The sequence below is a fragment of the Oncorhynchus gorbuscha genome, linkage group LG13 (genome assembly GCF_021184085.1).
Source record: "Oncorhynchus gorbuscha isolate QuinsamMale2020 ecotype Even-year linkage group LG13, OgorEven_v1.0, whole genome shotgun sequence".
In the NCBI taxonomy this organism is placed as follows: domain Eukaryota; kingdom Metazoa; phylum Chordata; class Actinopteri; order Salmoniformes; family Salmonidae; genus Oncorhynchus; species Oncorhynchus gorbuscha.
In genome coordinates, this window is record NC_060185.1 from 83,580,122 (window position 1) to 83,598,258 (window position 18,137).

Genomic DNA, 18,137 nt, shown 5'->3' on the forward strand with positions numbered 1-18,137 from the left:
AACCCCTAAGCCTAAAATAGCATTTTTCCTCATGGGGACCGACAAGAATAGTTAAACAAAAATATACACACTCAGACACACACTAAACCCAAATTGTAAAAGTAAACACATGCTTGGGAATCAGATAGATTTATAGATACAAAACAAACTGCAAACAGAAGTGGAGCTTACCCATAATAAAACAAGGCAACAGTAAACATGTTGTCCACCACAAAGGATGCAGCGCCCCCCTTGAGCCAATCAATGTCATTTTGTAAATGACCGATGGATCTCTATGGCAAGAACCGTCATTCACCCAAGTTTCGTCAAAATCGTCCCAGTGGTGTCTGAGATATTGAGTGGGTTAGCTAGACTCATCTCCCTGAGCATGTGTGCCAAATTTCATCACTTTGAGTCAACAGATCAAGAGATATAAACATGTGCCCGTTATAGCGCCACGTTATAATGTGCCCGTTATAGGTCGATATGAATGTTTTTGCATGTGTTGAGTGTTGACAGTGTTTGCAACATGTGTGCCAAATGTTGTTATAATATGAATATGCCTTTATGTGATTCATATGCATTTATGTGCCAGACCACGCCGGCATGAACGTTTATTGGCCAATACCAGCCATGTTGTTTTAGGTTCTAGTCTGAAAAATATTGCTTTGAGAGACCTTTGACCATAGATATCACATATCAAGTTTGCAGATCGGTCACTAGGTGCCAGAAGAGTAGCATCAAAGATATTTATAGGTTTCCACTTCTGTCTGTGTTAGCGTTTTAATCGTTTTTTTCACAAAATTCTAAATGCCAGAAAATCCATAATGAAAGATGTGTCCCAGAGGCAAATTTGTTTCATGTGGGGGGAAGGACCGTTCTTTATATACCTGAGGGACCTACAGTATATACAAATTTCAGGATTTTAGGTCAAACGGGCTGAGCGGTGTATCTTTTTATTGCGCCACCATCTGCCCAATCAGTAACAATTTTGTAAATGCATCATTTACCTAAGTTGAGTCCAAATCGGGCCCGTGCTGTCTGATATATCAAGTGTGAATAACGTAGGGAAGAACATCCTAACGGACGGAGACAGACCCACAGTCCCCTCACAGATTTTATCTTCGGGGACGAGCAATAATGTATACAAACCCTGGACTGCTGTTGCAATGTATTGGCCATTGAGTCTTTGAAGCCACCGGTTGGTCATATTGGAACTCCAGTAGGATCAGTTCTCCATAGGAATTAATGGAATTCTACAGTACTTCAATTCATTGTTTCTAGAACTAAGTATGTTTTGTTGTAGTGGGGAAAGTAACATTAGTACTAAAATAAAATACTTAAAGGAAAATGTTTTAATATATTGTAATGACCTGACTAGATCATAAATGAACAATTGTCCAGACAGAGGCTTGAGTTTGCGAATTGACGGTTTATTAAACCAACTTTACACAGGCTACTGTTTGGGCCGTAGCACACGCCAAATAGATGACAGATAACCCACAAGCCAATCGTGACCTTCTCTTGTGAAGCCCAGGCGCAAGAGAGAGAGAACAAAGGCTGAACCTGGTCTTAACTTCCAATGCTCCACCCCCCTGCCCAACCCCCCTCCTCGCCACTCCGCCAACCACCAGGATGCCCGGCATCAGAACATTCCAGGCATTCCCGTGATTGGCAGATAGCAGGTTGATTGACATGTCGGACCCCGCGAACACCGGGTACTGGTCATCAGTACAACACAACCACCTCCTAGCCTAACACATAACACACAGCTGTCTGTGCGGGTCGCTACAATATGTTTTATTCGTATGTTTGGCTCACATAATGTAATTTAAAAGTATGCATTAAGGTTTTCTGTAATATAATAAACATGTCAAAAACGAATGAATACATGCATTTATGTAGCGTTCAAGATGGCTGCGCGGTGGCATCATTACAGCACCCCCTGTCAGTCATCCAGGGTTTATACACATGACTGGGGACAACTATAATGCAAACTGTTATACGGATACTGCTAGTGTAAGGTCCACTAGATGGCAGCAATTTTCTGTGAATGAGAATGTTTGGAAAATGCGGTCATTTTGTATCCTATTGGGCCTCCATACATGCTCGCATGTGACAAGATTGGAAGCGGTGTTTGTTGACTGATTCCGAATGTGAGTTGCTAATGTTTCTCAAACAAATAATGCTATTTAGTAAAATAACGTTTATGAAATTGTTGATCTCTATCATTTTCGCAAGTATAATGCAATAGTCACCCTCTATTGTACAGAGCATCATCAATTTGCAAACAGTTTTTCTTGTTACAGCTAGCAGGAGAGGCTAACTGAAATGAGCCATCTCATTCGTACATCAAGCTAACAATAGCTAGTCCATATGTAAACATAGATAATACGGCAAATTTACTGGGCAATTCTTCTTTGGTTTATGAATGATATTCATGTGGTGGTCTGTGTAGATACTAAAATGTTTCCTGCCGGACGTTACCTAAGGGATGCTGCTTTGTTATCTTCATAGCCAGTTCAATCCAGTCAAATAACTACACAGCTAGCACATTATGGAACTATGTAATAACAACCGATGTAACTAGCTCACGAGTTATTCGGGTAACATGTAATTGGTTCAACCTGATTCTAAATCATTTACACTAGTATAGTTAATACCTGTTTAGGGCTACTTTACATGCTCACCTCCTTGCCTACAGTATCTGACTCCAAAGTGAAACTTGTCTTCTTAACTTCCATGTTCTCTCAGCAAGATGGCAGAACAAACGACATTGGACAGCCTGCTGGAAATGGGCTTTGACAGAAACAGAGCGTAAGTAGCTATCTGAATTAATGTGGCTATTTTTCGACACACTAAATATCAACTCTGGTCCTGTCTGTCTACTGCTTTCAGGGAAAAGGCTGTGGCACACACAGGAAACCAGGGCATAGAGCGGGCCATGGACTGGTAAGTCAGCTGGCAGAGGCTTTGGTGAGCTGGCCTCAGAGGCTTCTAAATCCACAGCTGAATTTTACAGATGGTCAGTTGAGTAATTCACATGGAATAACTGATTTGTCATTTCTTTCTTCCATTATGGCTTTCTTCCACAGGCTAATGGAACATGAGGGTGACCCAGACATTGACGAGCCCTATGTACCTCCTGTGGGGAACGTGCTTGGTGGAACTGGAGGATGTGACCCACAACAGCCCAGCCCAGCAGCCCAAACCGCAGCAGAAGGAACAGACCCTGGTAAGTGGTCAATGGTCAGGGCAGCATATTCTATTGTTATTACTCATATTGTTATAACCTCATAACTATGGCTTGCACTTCCATTACTGGTTAACATGGTTGTTGGTTTACATTGTTTTCTTGTCCCCTACCTCTTCTGTCAACTCTACCTTTTAGCTACAGACGGTAGTGACCAGATGATCCATGACGGGGATACCAAACGACCAATGACAGAGGAGGAGAAACGTGAGCAGATAAAGAGGTCAGATAATTCACCTCTACTGAGGTTCTGTTTACACACTTACTTGTTTTATTCTGTCAGTGGGGAAATGTCAGGTTTGGTCAATAATGTTACTCAAAGAGATTATCAAGTGTCAGCAAAAGCTTTCAGTAGAAAATGCAATGAGACAGCATACAATGAAGCCTGTGCCTGTGTTTGTGTCTGTTTCTTTGTGTGTGTGTCTATTTCTTTGTCTACTTCCATGTGTGTGTTTCTGTGTGTACCAGGCTAGAGGAGCTGATGCGGGTGAAGCAGGAGGAGCGGAGAGAGAGGGAACGAGCAGAGGAAGTAGACAGAGAGAAGCAAAGGAGGAGGCAGGGCCAGGAACTGCTGCAGGTCAAACAGAAACTGCAGGAAGATGAGATGAAAAAAATGGTCGACCTGCGCCAGAGAGAGAAGAACGATGACAAAATGGCCAAGTAAGCCATGAAGTCAATAGGCTTGTTTGACATTGCAGGCGACTGCCGATGAACTGATTTACAAAATACCTTACATATAAGTATTATTATTTGTAGATCAGCTAGGCAGGCACAATTTACCCACAATGCACCACGGATGGATTTGATGCTCTCAAAATTGGCCAATGGCTGTTGTCTCAAAGAACATTGGAGGAGAGGATCCTTGAACAACCTCCTTCAATGAGCTTTGAGAGGAATTGAGGAAACAAGAATAGCTAGTAAGGTTTACATACACAGCCAATAGTTTTTGTAAATGTCTTAGTGCAAATAAAGTCTATTCCCATTCTACAACTCTTCTCTTTGTCCAATGAATACCCTCTTTCTCAGGCAGCGGGTGCGAGACAAGATAGCACGCGACAGAGAGGAGAGAGCACTTAAGGTACTGACTACACCTACAGCATCTGACTCGTAATGCTGAACTGTTGCTAAATAATGTCTCCATGTCTTTCATAGAAAGAGTTGAACTCACTAACCCCTTCTACTCCTCTCCAGTTTGGAGGCGGTTCTTCCAGTACAGCTCTAACCTCCCCTTCAGCAGAGGGCCCTCCCTCCTCTCCGCCCAGTCAGGGCCCGCCTCCCGCCAAGAAGGACTATAACGAGTGCAGAATCCAGGTAAGGGGCGATGGATGTCTACAGCCTAGTTCACATTCTGTTCATACTCACAACTGATGTACAACGCATTTTGACACAACAGATATTTTTGATGAGTTTGTCTCAACAGTCAATGTCGTTCACTTATTTATCCTCCTGTCCTCAGGTGCGTATGCTGGACGGCTCGGCGCTGACCTCCGTGTTCAAGGCACAGGAGCCGCTAGCTGCTGTGCGCGTCTACGTCCAGATGAACGGCAACGCCCCCGAAGGCCAGGACTTCACGCTGCTGTCCCCGTACCCCCGCCGCGTCTACACAGAACTGGACATGGAGAAACCCCTGCAGGAGCTGGGTGAGCAGACAGGATGCCCGTCTTACTGGGCTTGAACAGGGAGAATCGCAATAGTCCAAAGGGGCTTCCTCTGCACTAATCTGAAAGGACGAGACGTCAAAACCAGCCAAAGACGTACTACTTTCATCTATCCTGTGTTGTCAGATCAGTTTTAGAGGAATCTAATCTGATATTTAGGTGTGTTGTAGTTTGTGTCGTACTGTCTTAACTGTTTTGTGTCATTGTTCAGGTTTGGTGCCTTCAGCTGTGCTGGTCGTTGCCAAGAAATAAGGACCCTGAAGTAAAAATATGCTTTATGAGCCAACCTCAATTCCACACATCATTTATCACAACAGGACAATGACCAGGATGTCAACTATGGATTGATTCTCCTTCAACAAACATTGAGCTTTAATTTTAAATAGCAACACAAGATGGATGACCATTGATTCTCAAGGGGCCTAAAGTGTAAGACATGGCTGCTGTTGAGACACTGCGACTTTCCACTGTTTTGAAGTTATAGTTTTTATAAGTTAAACAATTTGACAGTGGTGTTATTGCATAATCACTTGGAGTTACATGGTGGACTGAACATAATTTAAAACTTCACATAATGTACTTTTAGGAGAAAGCTGAAAAACTTGATGACCTAAGTCAGCTTTGTATCTCACTGACTGGTGAGAGTTCCTTATATGTGCATGACAGTTAAGATACACTCTTAAGAAATCATGTGTCATATCAAGAGTCCCAAAAATGCATTGTGCTTCACTCAAATGTTTTATTGAACAATGTAAAAGTGAAGATTAAAAGTTACATTGTCATACATTTGCAGTGTATTTGTGCATGCCTTTTTTGAGTACAATGGATTGGATGCACTAAAACACAGCAGAAATGGAATGGTATTTAAAAAACTGAGTGATTAAAAAAGGCTAAAGTTGTGTGGTGGATTTAGCCAAACATTTAACAGTTTTCTACTCTGAAGTTTGACCAAACATGACTGATGCTGTTGGTTTTAGACATGTCCACTAGGTACAGCACAGCGTACCTATTCAGTTATTATTCTTTACTTAACCTCTGAGTCCAGAGGCACTGGTACACCAGCATACAACATGGCTTCCCTATCTTCTGTCTGGAGGACGACGACACTGGAGGACTCGAATGGACAGAAACTTGAAGGACACAATAGATTGATCTTAACCTGCTCGTTAATGAAAAGAGCTTTAACTTCACAACTATAAAACACCATTATGTACATTAGAAAAAAATACTAGCCTATACTTCTGGAATGACAATAATACAGGAGGTATGGAGAGACGGTTTTGCTTAAAATGAAAGGGGCTGCATGTAGAAGAGAATACAAAAATAGTTTATCATTAAAACAATGTACAAGAGCACATTTTCAAAGACCAAACGAGTAGTAGACGTCACAGGTCCCACCCCTGTTCCTGATAAAAGATATGAGTTTGCACCCTATTCCCTACAAAGTTCACTACTTTTGACCAGAGCTCTATGGGCCCTTGTCAAAGGTAGTGCACTATATAGGGCATAATGTGCCATTTGGGGTGCATCCATGGAGTTTAAACACGTGAACACTGGGTCGTCAATGCTGAATCATCTCTGGTAACCCCTGCTGTCAGTTGGTGTGTCACAGGAGTTCTCTTCACCCTTAGCTGGGAGGGTAGTAACCCTGATTGTAGTTCCAGGCTTGCTGGTAGCCTCCGTATCCCCCATACTGTGGTTGCTGAAAGAGGAGAAGAACACTTTAAAAAAGGGCAAGTGAAGGAACACCCGCTCTCTAAACAACATTTTAGTGCAGGGGTATTCAGATCTTACCCTACGAGGTTCGGACTACTTCTGGTTTTCTGTTCTACCTGATAATTGCACCCACCTGGTGTCCCAGGTCTAAATCAGTCCCTGATTAGAGGGGAAGAATAAAATAAAAAAAAGCAGTGGAACTGGCTTTGATTTTCAGATTTGAATTTGAGAGCTTCAGTGTCTCTCCTCTATCTGGCTCAATTTCAAAAGAAGCACTGATCGTTTAAGACCGTATGTAGACGATATTTGGCTCGTATCAGTTTTTACAGTGTAACAATCCCTGTCATACCTGATGCCAGCTTCCATATCCTCCATAGCCTGCATGAACCGCACTCATGTCCCCACCCATCATGGGTGGAGGTGGTGTCGTCATGGGGACATGGGGCATTGTGGGAGGGGCCTGTGGTGGAGCGGGCACAGCAGAGCCATCTTCTCCTTTACTCATCTTCTCTGGGTCCTCACTGTCTCTGCAGATCAATCAATATAACAACTGCGTCAATAACCAATCCATGAACAGTTTACCCATTTGCTTCTCCATGAACAGCTTCAGATCAACAACAACAAAAAAGTTTCAAAACATCACACAATTTTACAGGTATAAACCCTTGCATGATATTGATAGATACGTTATAATCTCACCCGTTCTCAGACACTCTCTTCTTGTTGCCGAGCTCTTTCAGTAGCTTCTGATGCTCCTCATAGACTGTTAGCACACTGCAGGCCAGAGAACAGCAACAGCACAGTCATTTAAAACATGGTAAAGTGATGCTCCTCAAACTGTTGGCACACTGCAGGCCATAGGACAGCAACAGTACAGTAATTTCTCCTGGTTGGTTAATTTCATACCATTAAATCAAATATGGGCAGAATAAAATGCTTGTTTTATTTTCTCCAGGTTCCTGATTGTATCTAAAAATAACAAACAATCCTATGACCCCTGACCTTTGCACAGAGGTCCCATAGTCCTCAGCGTACTGCAGGCCCCTCTGGGAGAAGAGGATCTTGGTCTGTGGGGAGAGGGGTGCGGCCAGCGCCCGTGTCACACACTGCTGCACCCCCTCGGCCGACCCTCTGGGGTCACCGGACACCTCCAGCTCCAGCAGGTTCAGGTGCAGCTTACCCTCATCCTGGAAAACAGAGGGGACATTAAAGAGGGAACAACAAACAATGATAAATGATGCTCTGACAGGTTACATTTTCTATGAGGTTTAGATCTGGACTATTTTCCATGTTCATCCCTGATATTCAATCCCAATTGCATCTTAAATGTGATCCTTCCTTTTTCAGTCGATGCTTAGAGCGTTGGGCCAGTAACCGGAAGGTTGCTGGATTGAATCCCAGAGCTGACATGTTAAAAATCTGTCGTTCTACCCCAGAGCAAGGCTGTTAACCCACTGTTCCCCGGGCACCGAAGACGTGGATGTTGATTATGGCAGCCCCCAGCACCTCTCTGATTCAGAGGGGTTGGGTTAAATGCGGAAGACACATTTCAGTTGAATACATTCAGTTGGACAACTGACTAGGTATCCCCCTTTCCCTAAATCTTTTCATTTTCGCCTCTCTTAGATCTATCTCCCCTCCTCTCACCGGGCTAATCTCCAGCGCCTCCTGCAGGACTCCCCGGGCCTTGCTGGGGTTCTTGCAGAGCTTCAGCAGCAGCCGGGCCAGTTTGATGGAGTAGAACGCATGGAGGTGAGGTGTCTCTTTGGCCTGGGCCACTGCGTCCCTGAGCAGAGCTTCTGATTCATCTAGCCTGCCCGCCCGTCTCTCTAGCCCCGCCCTGCGCAGCCGTACCATGGCCAATCCCGGCACTGAGGTTTCCAGAGCCTCCAACACTCGCCGTGCCTCTGTTAGGTCACCTGGGAGGAGATGGAGGGGAGGAGGGCGTGAGTGGGCTACAACACTGGGTAATGGTGTCCTGTGTATCACATTTGAGGTGAAAGTGAAAAGGTGAACAATGTGACGTGTCTCTTCCTCTCTCACCATGCCTCTCCTCGAAGGTGGCCCACTGCAGGTGCATGGTGTGTTTGTGGGCCAGGTGGATCTCACAGGCTCGCCGAAACACTCCCCGCGCCTCGTCCAGACTCTGAGGTTCCAGGTACTGAACATACTGAAAAACATGCATACAGTATACATTAGTCAGACTGACATACAAACATGTTACTGACACACACACCCCTGCAGCCCCTCCTTACCTTGGTCCAGAACTCCTCGTAGAGAGCGCAGGCAATCAGACAGCGCTCAAACAGGATCCGTACCCTCCGGTCTCCCCCGGCAACAATCTCACTGCTCTTTGACCCCTCCTTTTCCTCCTTTTGCTCCTCTTCCTGGCCCTCCATGGCCTCTGGTTTGGTCTCGGTCTTCACCTCCTTTTCACCGCCCCCCCCCAGCTCGGTGAGCTCCCAGTCCAGGTAGGAGTGCCAGGCCCTCAGCTGGGTCCGGTCCAGAGGCTTCACGTGGAAATATGGACGCTTGATCTGGAAAGAAGGGAGGAATGGGAACAGAAGAGAAGATAAGTAAATGTTTCCAACCAATGAAAGTACACTACTTGACCAAAAGAGTGTGGACACCTGCTCGTCGAACATCTCATTCCACAATCATGTTTACTAATATGGAGTTGGTCCCCCCTTTGCAGCAATAACAGTCTCCACTCTTCTGTGAAGGCTTTCCACTAGATGTTGGAACATTGCTGCGGGGACTTGCTTCCATTCAGCCACAAGATTATTAGTGAGGTCGGGCGATTAGGGCGGACTCGCATTCCAATTCATCCCAAAGGTATTCAATGGGGTTGAGGACAGGGCTCTGTGCAAGCCAGTCAAGTTCTTCCACACTAATCTCAGCAAACCTTTTCTGTATGGACCTCGCTTTGAGCAAGGGGCATTGTCATGCTGATGTTTCCACAAAGTTGGAAACACAGCATCATCTAAAATGTCATTGTAAGCTGTAGCATTAAGATTTCCCTTCAATGGAACAAAGGGGCCCAGCCCGAACCCTAAAAAACAGCCCAGACCATTATTCCTCCTCCACCAAACTTTACAGTTGGCACAATGCATTGTGGCAGGTAGCGTTCTACTGGAATCCGCCAAACCCAGATTCTTCCGTCAGACTGCCAGACAGATGTTGAAGCGTGATTCATCACTCCAGAGAACACGTTTCCACTTCTCCTGAGTCCAATAGCGGCAAGCTTTACACCACTTTAGCCAATGCTTGGCATTGCGCATGGTGATCTTAGGCTTGTGTGCAGCTGCTCAGCCATGGAAGCCCATTTGACGAAGCTCCCGACAAACATTTCTTGTGCTGGTGTTGCTTACAGAGGCAGTTTGGATCTCGGTAGTGAGTGTTGCAACCAAGGACAGACCATTGTCACGCGCTACGCGCTTCAGCACTCGGTGGTCCCGTTCTGTGAGCTTGTGTGGTCTACCACTTTGCGGCTGAGCCGTTGTTGATCCGAGACATTTCCAATTCACAATAACAGCACTTACAGTTGACCGGGGCAGCTCTAGCAGGGCAGACATTTTACAAACTGACTTGTTGGAAAGGTGGCATCCTATGACGGTACCATGTTCAAAGTTACTGAGCTCTTCAGTAAGGCCATTCGACTGCCAATGTTTGTCTATGGAGATTACATGGCTGTGTTCTCGATTTTATACACCCGTCAGCAACAGGTGTGGCTGAAATAGCCGAATCCACTCATTTGAATGGGTGTCCACATACTTTTGTATATATAGCGTATCATGCTTCAATCATTGCTTCTGAGTTGCACATAGAAGGGATGTGTGTGTGTTCCCGGGGTAACTCACAGCTTCCTCAAAGTTCCACCTCTTCCTGACCTCTCCCTCCAGGTCTTGGTACACCTTCTCTCTTCGAGCCAATAGGAGCTCTCGCATTTTCGGAATCAGTTCTTCCTGATTGGGTGAAACATAACATGACAGTTATGATGGCAGACTTTTAAATCAGTGTAAAATCAAAGTTAAGATCCTATACCATAGCCTTACTCCATAGCTTGAAATGTCTCCACTTTATGCTATTTTGGCAGCATCTGACACTCGTGTTAAATGTCATGTTAAATCTTAATCCAACATTACTAGGGATTTGTCATTTGTAATCCACCTCTGTAGGTTCCTTCTCTTCCCCAGGTGGTAACTCCTCTTCCCCCTCAGCCAACTCAGACTTCTCAGTCTTGTGACTCTGTTTAGATTCCTCAAGCAACCCCTCATACTCCACTGCTGAGAGGACGTCCTTGGGCGCATGGGCATTAAGATGAGTCTTGAATCTGTAAGAGAGAGATAGGAGGGACGGAGAAAGTGGATCAGATTCACCAAGTCAGCAAATATAAGGTCCATAATGGGAAGTGAGTTTGATAATTATTAAAATCTATCATTTAATAAAAGGTTACGATTTTATACTTCATATATATTTTTTACCCCCTTTTTCGATATTGTCTCATCGCTGCAACTCCCCAATGGGCTTGGGAGGCGAAGGCTGAGTCATGCGTCCTTCCCGAAACATGACCCACCAAACCATGCTTCTTAACACCTGCCCGCTTAACCCGGAAGCCAGCCGCATCAATGTGTCGGAGGAAACACTGTTCACCTGACGAACGAGGTCAGCCTGCAGGCGCCCGGCCCGCCACAAGGAGTTTCTAGAGCGAGATGAGCCAAGTAAAGCCCCCTCGGCCAAACCCTCCCGACGCTGGGCCAATTGTGCACCGCCCTATGATAATCCCGGTTACGGCCGGTTGTGATACAGTCCGGAAACGAACCAGGGTCCGTAGTGACACCTCTAGCGCCTTTGACCGCTGCGCCACTCGGGAGGCCCTATAGTTTAGAGTTTTGACTGATTTGAAGCTCTACTGTTTTTCTTAGTAGAGAGAGTGTACTGTTTGTGAATGTGTATAGTCTCACTTCTCATAGTGGCTGCTGTACAGCTGAGTGGGGACTCTGAGGACTCTGTCGTAGACTCCAGTGGCAGCCTTCATGTCTCCCTGCTCCTTCTCCCACTCAATGTACAGCTCCCACAGACGGTCAGAGTGGAAGTCCAGTCCTGCTGCCGTCACCGCCTCCTCAAATGCACTGGGAAGAAGTGACAAGAGACAGGTATCAGGCTATCTGACATCTATTAAAAAAGAGTTAGGGTTCCGTATCTTTATTTGAACATTCATTCTGTGAATGAGAATAAATACTGAATTAAAACATTTGGAGTGTTCAGGCTAATATTGAAAGTAAAGGCTGGCTAGTGTTGAATGTATATAAGTGTGGTACTGTGTGTTTAAGAGTGTGTACCTGCGAATGCGCTGAGAGGACTCTGGCAGGTTCATGTTGAGCGTGCCCAGTAGCAGGTTAATGTAGTGGATCCACAGATCTACACTCAGGGGAATGGCCTTCAGACCCTGAACACACACCTGGAACAACAAAACAACATTACACATGAATGTTATGGAACTAAAGCCATTACATACTGTGAGAGAGAAGAATGTGCCTTTTTGTCAATAAAAAATGTCAGTCAGCAGACCACATAACAAGACACACATCCATGTGCCAAACACACTCCACCTCATCCTCATACCTCCTGAGCTTTGTTGGTGTAGCCAGCACGTCGCTCCAGGTCAGCAAACTTCTTCCAGTATCCGTAGCACAGTGGGTACCGTGCCAGAAAGGCTACCAGCGCCCGACGTGACGCTGTCATGTGACTCTGGGGACAATTAGATATCTGGTTAGCTGCAAATTCCACCCACTTCAACAGTGCACATCTGAACAACAGTGGTATAGTTAGCTATGCATTATTAATGCAGAAGAGCTTCAGGCGTATGACAAAATGGCAATAGGAGTCTTGTCTGTCTCCTCAGCTCTTTTCACCTCTTGCTCACAGTACTGCAGAAGGTCAGTCCAGCTAGAGAAGTCCTGTGGATTGTCATGGGCCAGCTTCCAGAGTCGGTCAAAGTCCGCAGGGAACTCTCCGTCTTCTTCCTCCTCATTCTCTGCCAGAGGCATGTTGTATGATGTCGCAGCTGCTGCTTCTGGAGCCTCCGAGGCTCCTCCTCCACCATTCTCCTCTGATGCCTCTTCCTTCTCTGTTGGAAGTTGGACAGCCTCCATGGCTTCCAGAGCTATTAAATGAGAAATTTAGAAAGTTACACATGGAAGAATTTGTTTTATCTATAACACAAAGAAATGGCTGGCCTGCTCAATGACGCATAGTCCTAAACAAATGTAATTTACAGATTAAATGTAGATTACTGCCATTATAAGGGGAATTCCAATCACTGATGGTGTTTTTAGCCAATCATTCATGAGTATTTCTAGGTACTACACACGAATCACTACACTCATAACAATGGCCGGGGACGGAGCAGCAGGGGGCATGATGCGACTAATGTCTGCATCTACACTGGTTAGATCAGCTTACTATACCATAATAAAAGACCCGGCCTGGCAAGTACTAGCTAGTGCAGGGATGGGTAACTGGCGACCTGACTGGAACTCAGTCGGGGTCTCAACCTACTGTTGAGAGTTAAAATCGTAGAATACAATTTCAAAATGTGGTTGTGCATCAGCAGTTTTTCTTGTTATGTCAGTCACTCAATTAGCTCATTTCAGCTAACATTTTTTAGATTGGTAAATTAGTCTACTGGCAAGCTAGTCTAGTGGCAAGCTATCTAAATTTGTAGTAAACGTGCCTGAAGACTCAACGTTGAATTGCATAGAATTCTATGTCTGGCAAAAATTTGCATTTGAATCAGAAAAGTTCTCTCTCACGACCTCTACAAGTCAGAATGCTGAATACAATGATACTTCCGGTTGTCCGTGCAGGTAGGAATGTTAGACAAAATATCCACAGAGTAGTATTATCAACCCCACCTTGGGTGGTCTGTATATCATTTGTATTTCTGGTTCATATTTTCAATACTGATGCAATTCACGTGACCAACACTTGCATAATATGGCCAAGACTAACTGAACAGCAAACACTTCAAGCTTATTGCGAGGAAATGTGCTTTTGTTTACATATTGTGCATCACGTGCAATGCGTCAACAGATTGAAAATACAAGTAATAAACTACTGGCACCGCAATGTTTTCCCGTGGACAGCCTATCTCCACCTCCTACCGCCAAAAGGATCAACAGCATGTACAACCTGTAAAGTAAGTTGAAATATCATTTTATTCAACATTCTGTCTTGTAGAGACTATTGCTTCTTTTTTTACAACGACTTATTTCAGACTGATATTCATGGGATAACCATGGTAACGGGCTGATGTTTAGGCAAGTAGTAATCATGGTCGAATTATCGACCCGGGGCCCCAATTGAATTTGGTTAGTCACTTGCACTCAGATATCATATTAAAAACTGCAAACGTTTTCTCACCACCCCATGGCAAAATGTGTAGATTTGCAGCAAAGTTGCTTTAAAACTGCAACACTTTCTATATGCTCCCATGGCAAAATGTATAGAATTTAGAGCTGACCCCAAATAGTCGACTGGTCGATAGGCTGTTGGTCGACCAAAATATTTTTAGTCGAACAGTAGCAAATATACAGTATACATTTCCTACATTGTAGAATAATAATTAAGACATCAAAACTATGAAATAACACATATGGAATCATATAGTAAACAAAAAAGTGTTAAACAAATCAAAATATATTTTAGATTCTTCAAAGTAGCCACCCTTTGCGTTGCTGACAGCTTTGTACACTCTTGGCATCCTCTCAACCAGCTTCATGGGGTAGTCACCTGGAATGCATTTAAATGAACAGGTGTGCCTTGTTAAAAGTTAATTTGTGGAATTTATTTCCTTCTTAATGCATTTGAGCTAATCAGTTGTGTTGTGACAAGGTAGAGGTGGTATACAGAAGAGAGCCCTATTTGGTAAAAGACCAAGTCCATGTTATGGCAAGAACAGCTTGAATACGGAAAGAGAAACAACAGTCCATCATTACTTTATAACATGAAGGTCAGTCAATGCGGAAAATTTCAAGAACTTTGAAAGTTTCTTCAAGTGGTTGGTCCCTTTGCAGGTAGGACCATCAAGCGCAATGATGAAACTGTCTCTCATGAGGACCGCCACAGGAAAGGAAGACCCAGAGTTACCTCTGCTACAGAGGATAAGTTCATTATAGAGTTACCACCCTCAGAAATCGACAATTAACTGCACCTCAGATAACAGCCCAAAAAATGCTTCACAGAGTTCAAGTAACAGACATCTCAACAGCAGCTGCTCAGAGGAGACTACGTCAATCAGGCCTTCATGGTTGAGTTGCTGCAAATAAACTTCTACTAAAGGACACCAATAAAAAGAGACTTGCTTGGACCAAGAAACACGAGCAATGGGCATAAGACTGGGGGAAATCTGTCCTTTTGTCTGATGAGATATTAGACCGACGAAAATTTTAGATGTGGGGTTCCTACCCGCTGTGTCTTTGTGGGACTCATGGAGGAAGAGGTGTGATGGTGCTGGTGACACTGTGATTAATTTAGAATTCAAGGCACACTTCACCAGCATGGCTACCACAGCATTCTGCAGCGATACGTCATCCCAACTGGTTTGCGCATAGTGGCACTATCATTTGTTTTTCAACAGGACAATGACCCAACACACCTCCAGGCTGTGTAAGGGCTATTTGACCAAGAAGGAGAGTGATGGAGTGCTGCATCAGATGACCTGGCCTCCACAATCACCCAACCTCAACCCAATTGAGATGGTTTGGGATTAGTTGGACCACAGAGTGAAGGTAAAGCAGCCAACAAGTGCTCAGCATAAGTGGGAACCCCTTCAAGACTGTGGAAAAGCATTCCAGTGACTACCTCATGAAGCCAGTTGAGAATGGACAGTGTGTGCAAAGCTGTCATCAAAGGCAAAGGGTGGCTACTTTAAAGAATATTAAATATATTTTGATTTAACAATTTTTTGGTTACTACATGATTCCATAAGTGTTATTGTATAGTTTTGATGTTCTACAATGTAGAAAATAGTCCAAATAAAGAAAAGCTCTTGAATGAGTAGGTTGAATGACTGCTACATATATATGGTGTGTGTGTGTGTGGGGGGGGGTGGTACATCCTGTATAAACACAAACTCACTCCCTTGACAACAGAACTGCACTGCTCAGCGAAGCACAAGAAGTATGAATACCCAGTCTTTTGCTGAGGCCGTATCACCGTAAATGCTGCATGGCCAATGCAGACGTCAGATTGACCATGCGCCCAGATGCACAATGCACTTCTATCTCCAGAATGCGCTCTCTCCCACCAATTTGTGAACATTCATTGTTTCATAACTTAATTGTGTAAATTGTTTGCATTTGATTGTTAGGGTCTGTCAATTCCCCATCATATATCACCAGTAGTACATTTCTCGGTAATTCCTCATCTACAATGTTTCTTACTTTCGTTATGGTAATTTCTGTTAATGCATTCAATATTATTCCAGTCTTACAGTTCATTGTCAGAGTTGACACTGTAGAGCGCACAACCTATGCTACACATGTGAAGTGAACAACACAATTTAGTCATTGCCTTTTGGAGTGCTCATGTCAATGTTGAGTAAGGACACGCATGCATAGAAGTAGGCCTATAGGCTACCTGGCCTGCGCACAAATGTAGGCATATAAATGGGGTAAAGTATTTTTGATTGGCTTCAAGCACAATCACTAATGAGCTGTGGAGCTTCTCAAAGTAATGTTTTCACATCAAATAGTAAGCAAACGAAGACTGTTTTTACATCCATTGAGCATTACACTACTTCCTCTATGTATTTGAAAAAATCTTTCCAGCCCTCTCCCTTTCGATAACCACTCAGCGTGTAAGGGGAAAAAAAGGTCATTCTCTGATCCAGTGGAAACGTCATAAAATAGGTCTACCTGATTACTTATCAGTGCTTGTCATGGACTGAAATAGGTTCAGGTACTCATTTTGGGTGCTGGTATTGTTTATATGTAGTTGCAGGATCTCCACAATAATTTTGAGCTAATATTCTAGAATAGGAACAGGAGCTCAAGCAGTAAAACAGTTGAGGTGCTGGTTGTCAGCTACGGTGAGCCTACAACTGTGTCCGTCTTGAGCTCATTGGTGGGAAACTGAGGGCCCAGAATATTTTATACAATGTTACAGGTTCGCTAGTGCAAGCTACAGCTCAGACCCAAGGTGATGCAATGTTTCAAGTTTGTTGCAGACAGGCCAATATGATTTATAGGATATGTATTTTTAAATCAGGATATTTTCTACCTGCAGGATGTACCGTTTTTATTTGTTGGCTTTATGTAGGCTATTTTACGTAGTTGGAAATGGCAATAGAAGTTACTTTTTAGGTTATTTTCATTTGGATAGAATGAAATGATTTAGAAATATGAAGACGTTATTATAAATTAAATTTAACAGTTCAAGGAAAATATGCATATGAAAACCATAACTGGCACGCAGATCGGTATAAATTTTAAGAAATTGCCATTCCACATGAGAAATGGGTGCCGACTCCTTGTGTAGCCTATTACCGGAAACTTCAGGAGAGTAATGGCAGAATCGGCAAAAGCCAGCAGGAACAGAAAGAAAGAGTTGGGTCAGCTTAAGGTTACCTACATCTCTGGTTCCCTCAATGCATTGGCTTCTTATTTCATCAAAAGCTTAAAGCATCAGACAAGCTCAACACATAGTTATTTAAAACATATGGAAAAATATGTTCCAAAATTGACTAATCAATTGATCTTAAAATACTTTTTTTTAGCAGGGGCCAGCCCTGGTAGAATTGCAGGAAATGTATTTAAAAAGGTCATTTTCTCCCCCCTCCATCAACTGTCTGATGGAAAAAGTTTAAATATTTTGCTCACAAGGTGGGGTAACAAAATGTAGCTTAGGGCCCCCAAAAGGCTAGGACCGGCTCTGACTACATGTGTAGGTATGAATGTGTGTATGCAGACCCGCGAGCCACTGAGGCCCCCCATAATGAGTTCAGATTTATTGTGGACCCCCACCCAAGTTGCCCAACCCTGTGCTAGTGCATTAACTCTGGTACTTGCTAGGGGGAGGCAACTTTCGGTTTCTCCAGTTGGCGCAACGTAAACTCATATTAGCCATGTCAGCTAGTTAACGTTAGCTTGCCAGCCATCTTTTCACAGGCGTAGTTGCGACTGGTAGCTGACAGTAAAGATACAAACGACTATACATATGAACCCCGCGTAACCATTGAATAACTTCGTGAATATATTTAGATTATTTCATGTTTTTACAACCTGAAGGAGCCTCCATTAGCCCGTTGGTGTTCAGGTCTTCTGAATCCGAGCCTTCTGCCGCCATGACAAAAAAAAATACGTCACTTCCATGCGACAAGTACTGTCTGCAAGATAACCGAATAAAATTTTTGCTGAGCGTTGATTCACGGTATTTTCGGCCAAATATGTATTCCACTGACAGTATTCATATGGAAATGGGTACGCGGATCCTTGATCAATGACTTTCCTTTAAAATGGCTGGCATTA

General features: G+C 43.9%; 2 protein-coding genes across 5 annotated transcripts; one reads left to right on the forward strand and one right to left on the reverse strand.

The window, feature by feature from the left end:
- The first annotated feature begins 2,043 nt into the window (after window positions 1–2,043).
- LOC123993609 (UBX domain-containing protein 1-like) lies at window positions 2,044–5,676 on the forward strand. Of its 2 annotated transcripts, none has more exons than XM_046295949.1 (10): window positions 2,044–2,135; window positions 2,734–2,796; window positions 2,878–2,931; window positions 3,075–3,214; window positions 3,371–3,455; window positions 3,701–3,892; window positions 4,259–4,310; window positions 4,424–4,543; window positions 4,689–4,872; window positions 5,102–5,676. In XM_046295949.1, the coding sequence occupies exons 2-10, from the start codon at window positions 2,738–2,740 to the stop codon at window positions 5,140–5,142; spliced, it is 927 nt and encodes a 308-aa protein (XP_046151905.1). In that variant the 5' UTR covers window positions 2,044–2,135; window positions 2,734–2,737; the 3' UTR covers window positions 5,143–5,676. The 2 variants fall into 2 exon arrangements, with proteins under 2 accessions (XP_046151905.1, XP_046151906.1); XM_046295950.1 differs by having other exon boundaries at window positions 2,101–2,135; window positions 2,738–2,796.
- A 520-nt stretch (window positions 5,677–6,196) lies between these two features.
- On the reverse strand, window positions 6,197–17,999 carry LOC123993608 (pre-mRNA-processing factor 39-like). Of its 3 annotated transcripts, none has more exons than XR_006831477.1 (15): window positions 17,892–17,999; window positions 12,522–12,772; window positions 12,232–12,357; window positions 11,949–12,067; window positions 11,571–11,738; window positions 10,777–10,939; window positions 10,467–10,571; window positions 8,862–9,143; window positions 8,650–8,776; window positions 8,254–8,525; window positions 7,609–7,793; window positions 7,306–7,380; window positions 6,956–7,133; window positions 6,685–6,765; window positions 6,197–6,592 (listed from the first exon to the last, which is right to left on the reverse strand). XR_006831477.1 is itself a non-coding variant. In XM_046295948.1 (15 exons), the coding sequence occupies exons 1-14, from the start codon at window positions 17,953–17,955 to the stop codon at window positions 6,754–6,756; spliced, it is 2,127 nt and encodes a 708-aa protein (XP_046151904.1). In that variant the 5' UTR covers window positions 17,956–17,999; the 3' UTR covers window positions 6,197–6,592; window positions 6,740–6,753. The 3 variants fall into 3 exon arrangements, 2 of the variants coding, with proteins under 2 accessions (XP_046151904.1, XP_046151903.1); XM_046295948.1 differs by having other exon boundaries at window positions 6,740–6,765; XM_046295947.1 differs by lacking the exon at window positions 6,685–6,765.
- Between the last annotated feature and the right edge of the window lie 138 nt (window positions 18,000–18,137).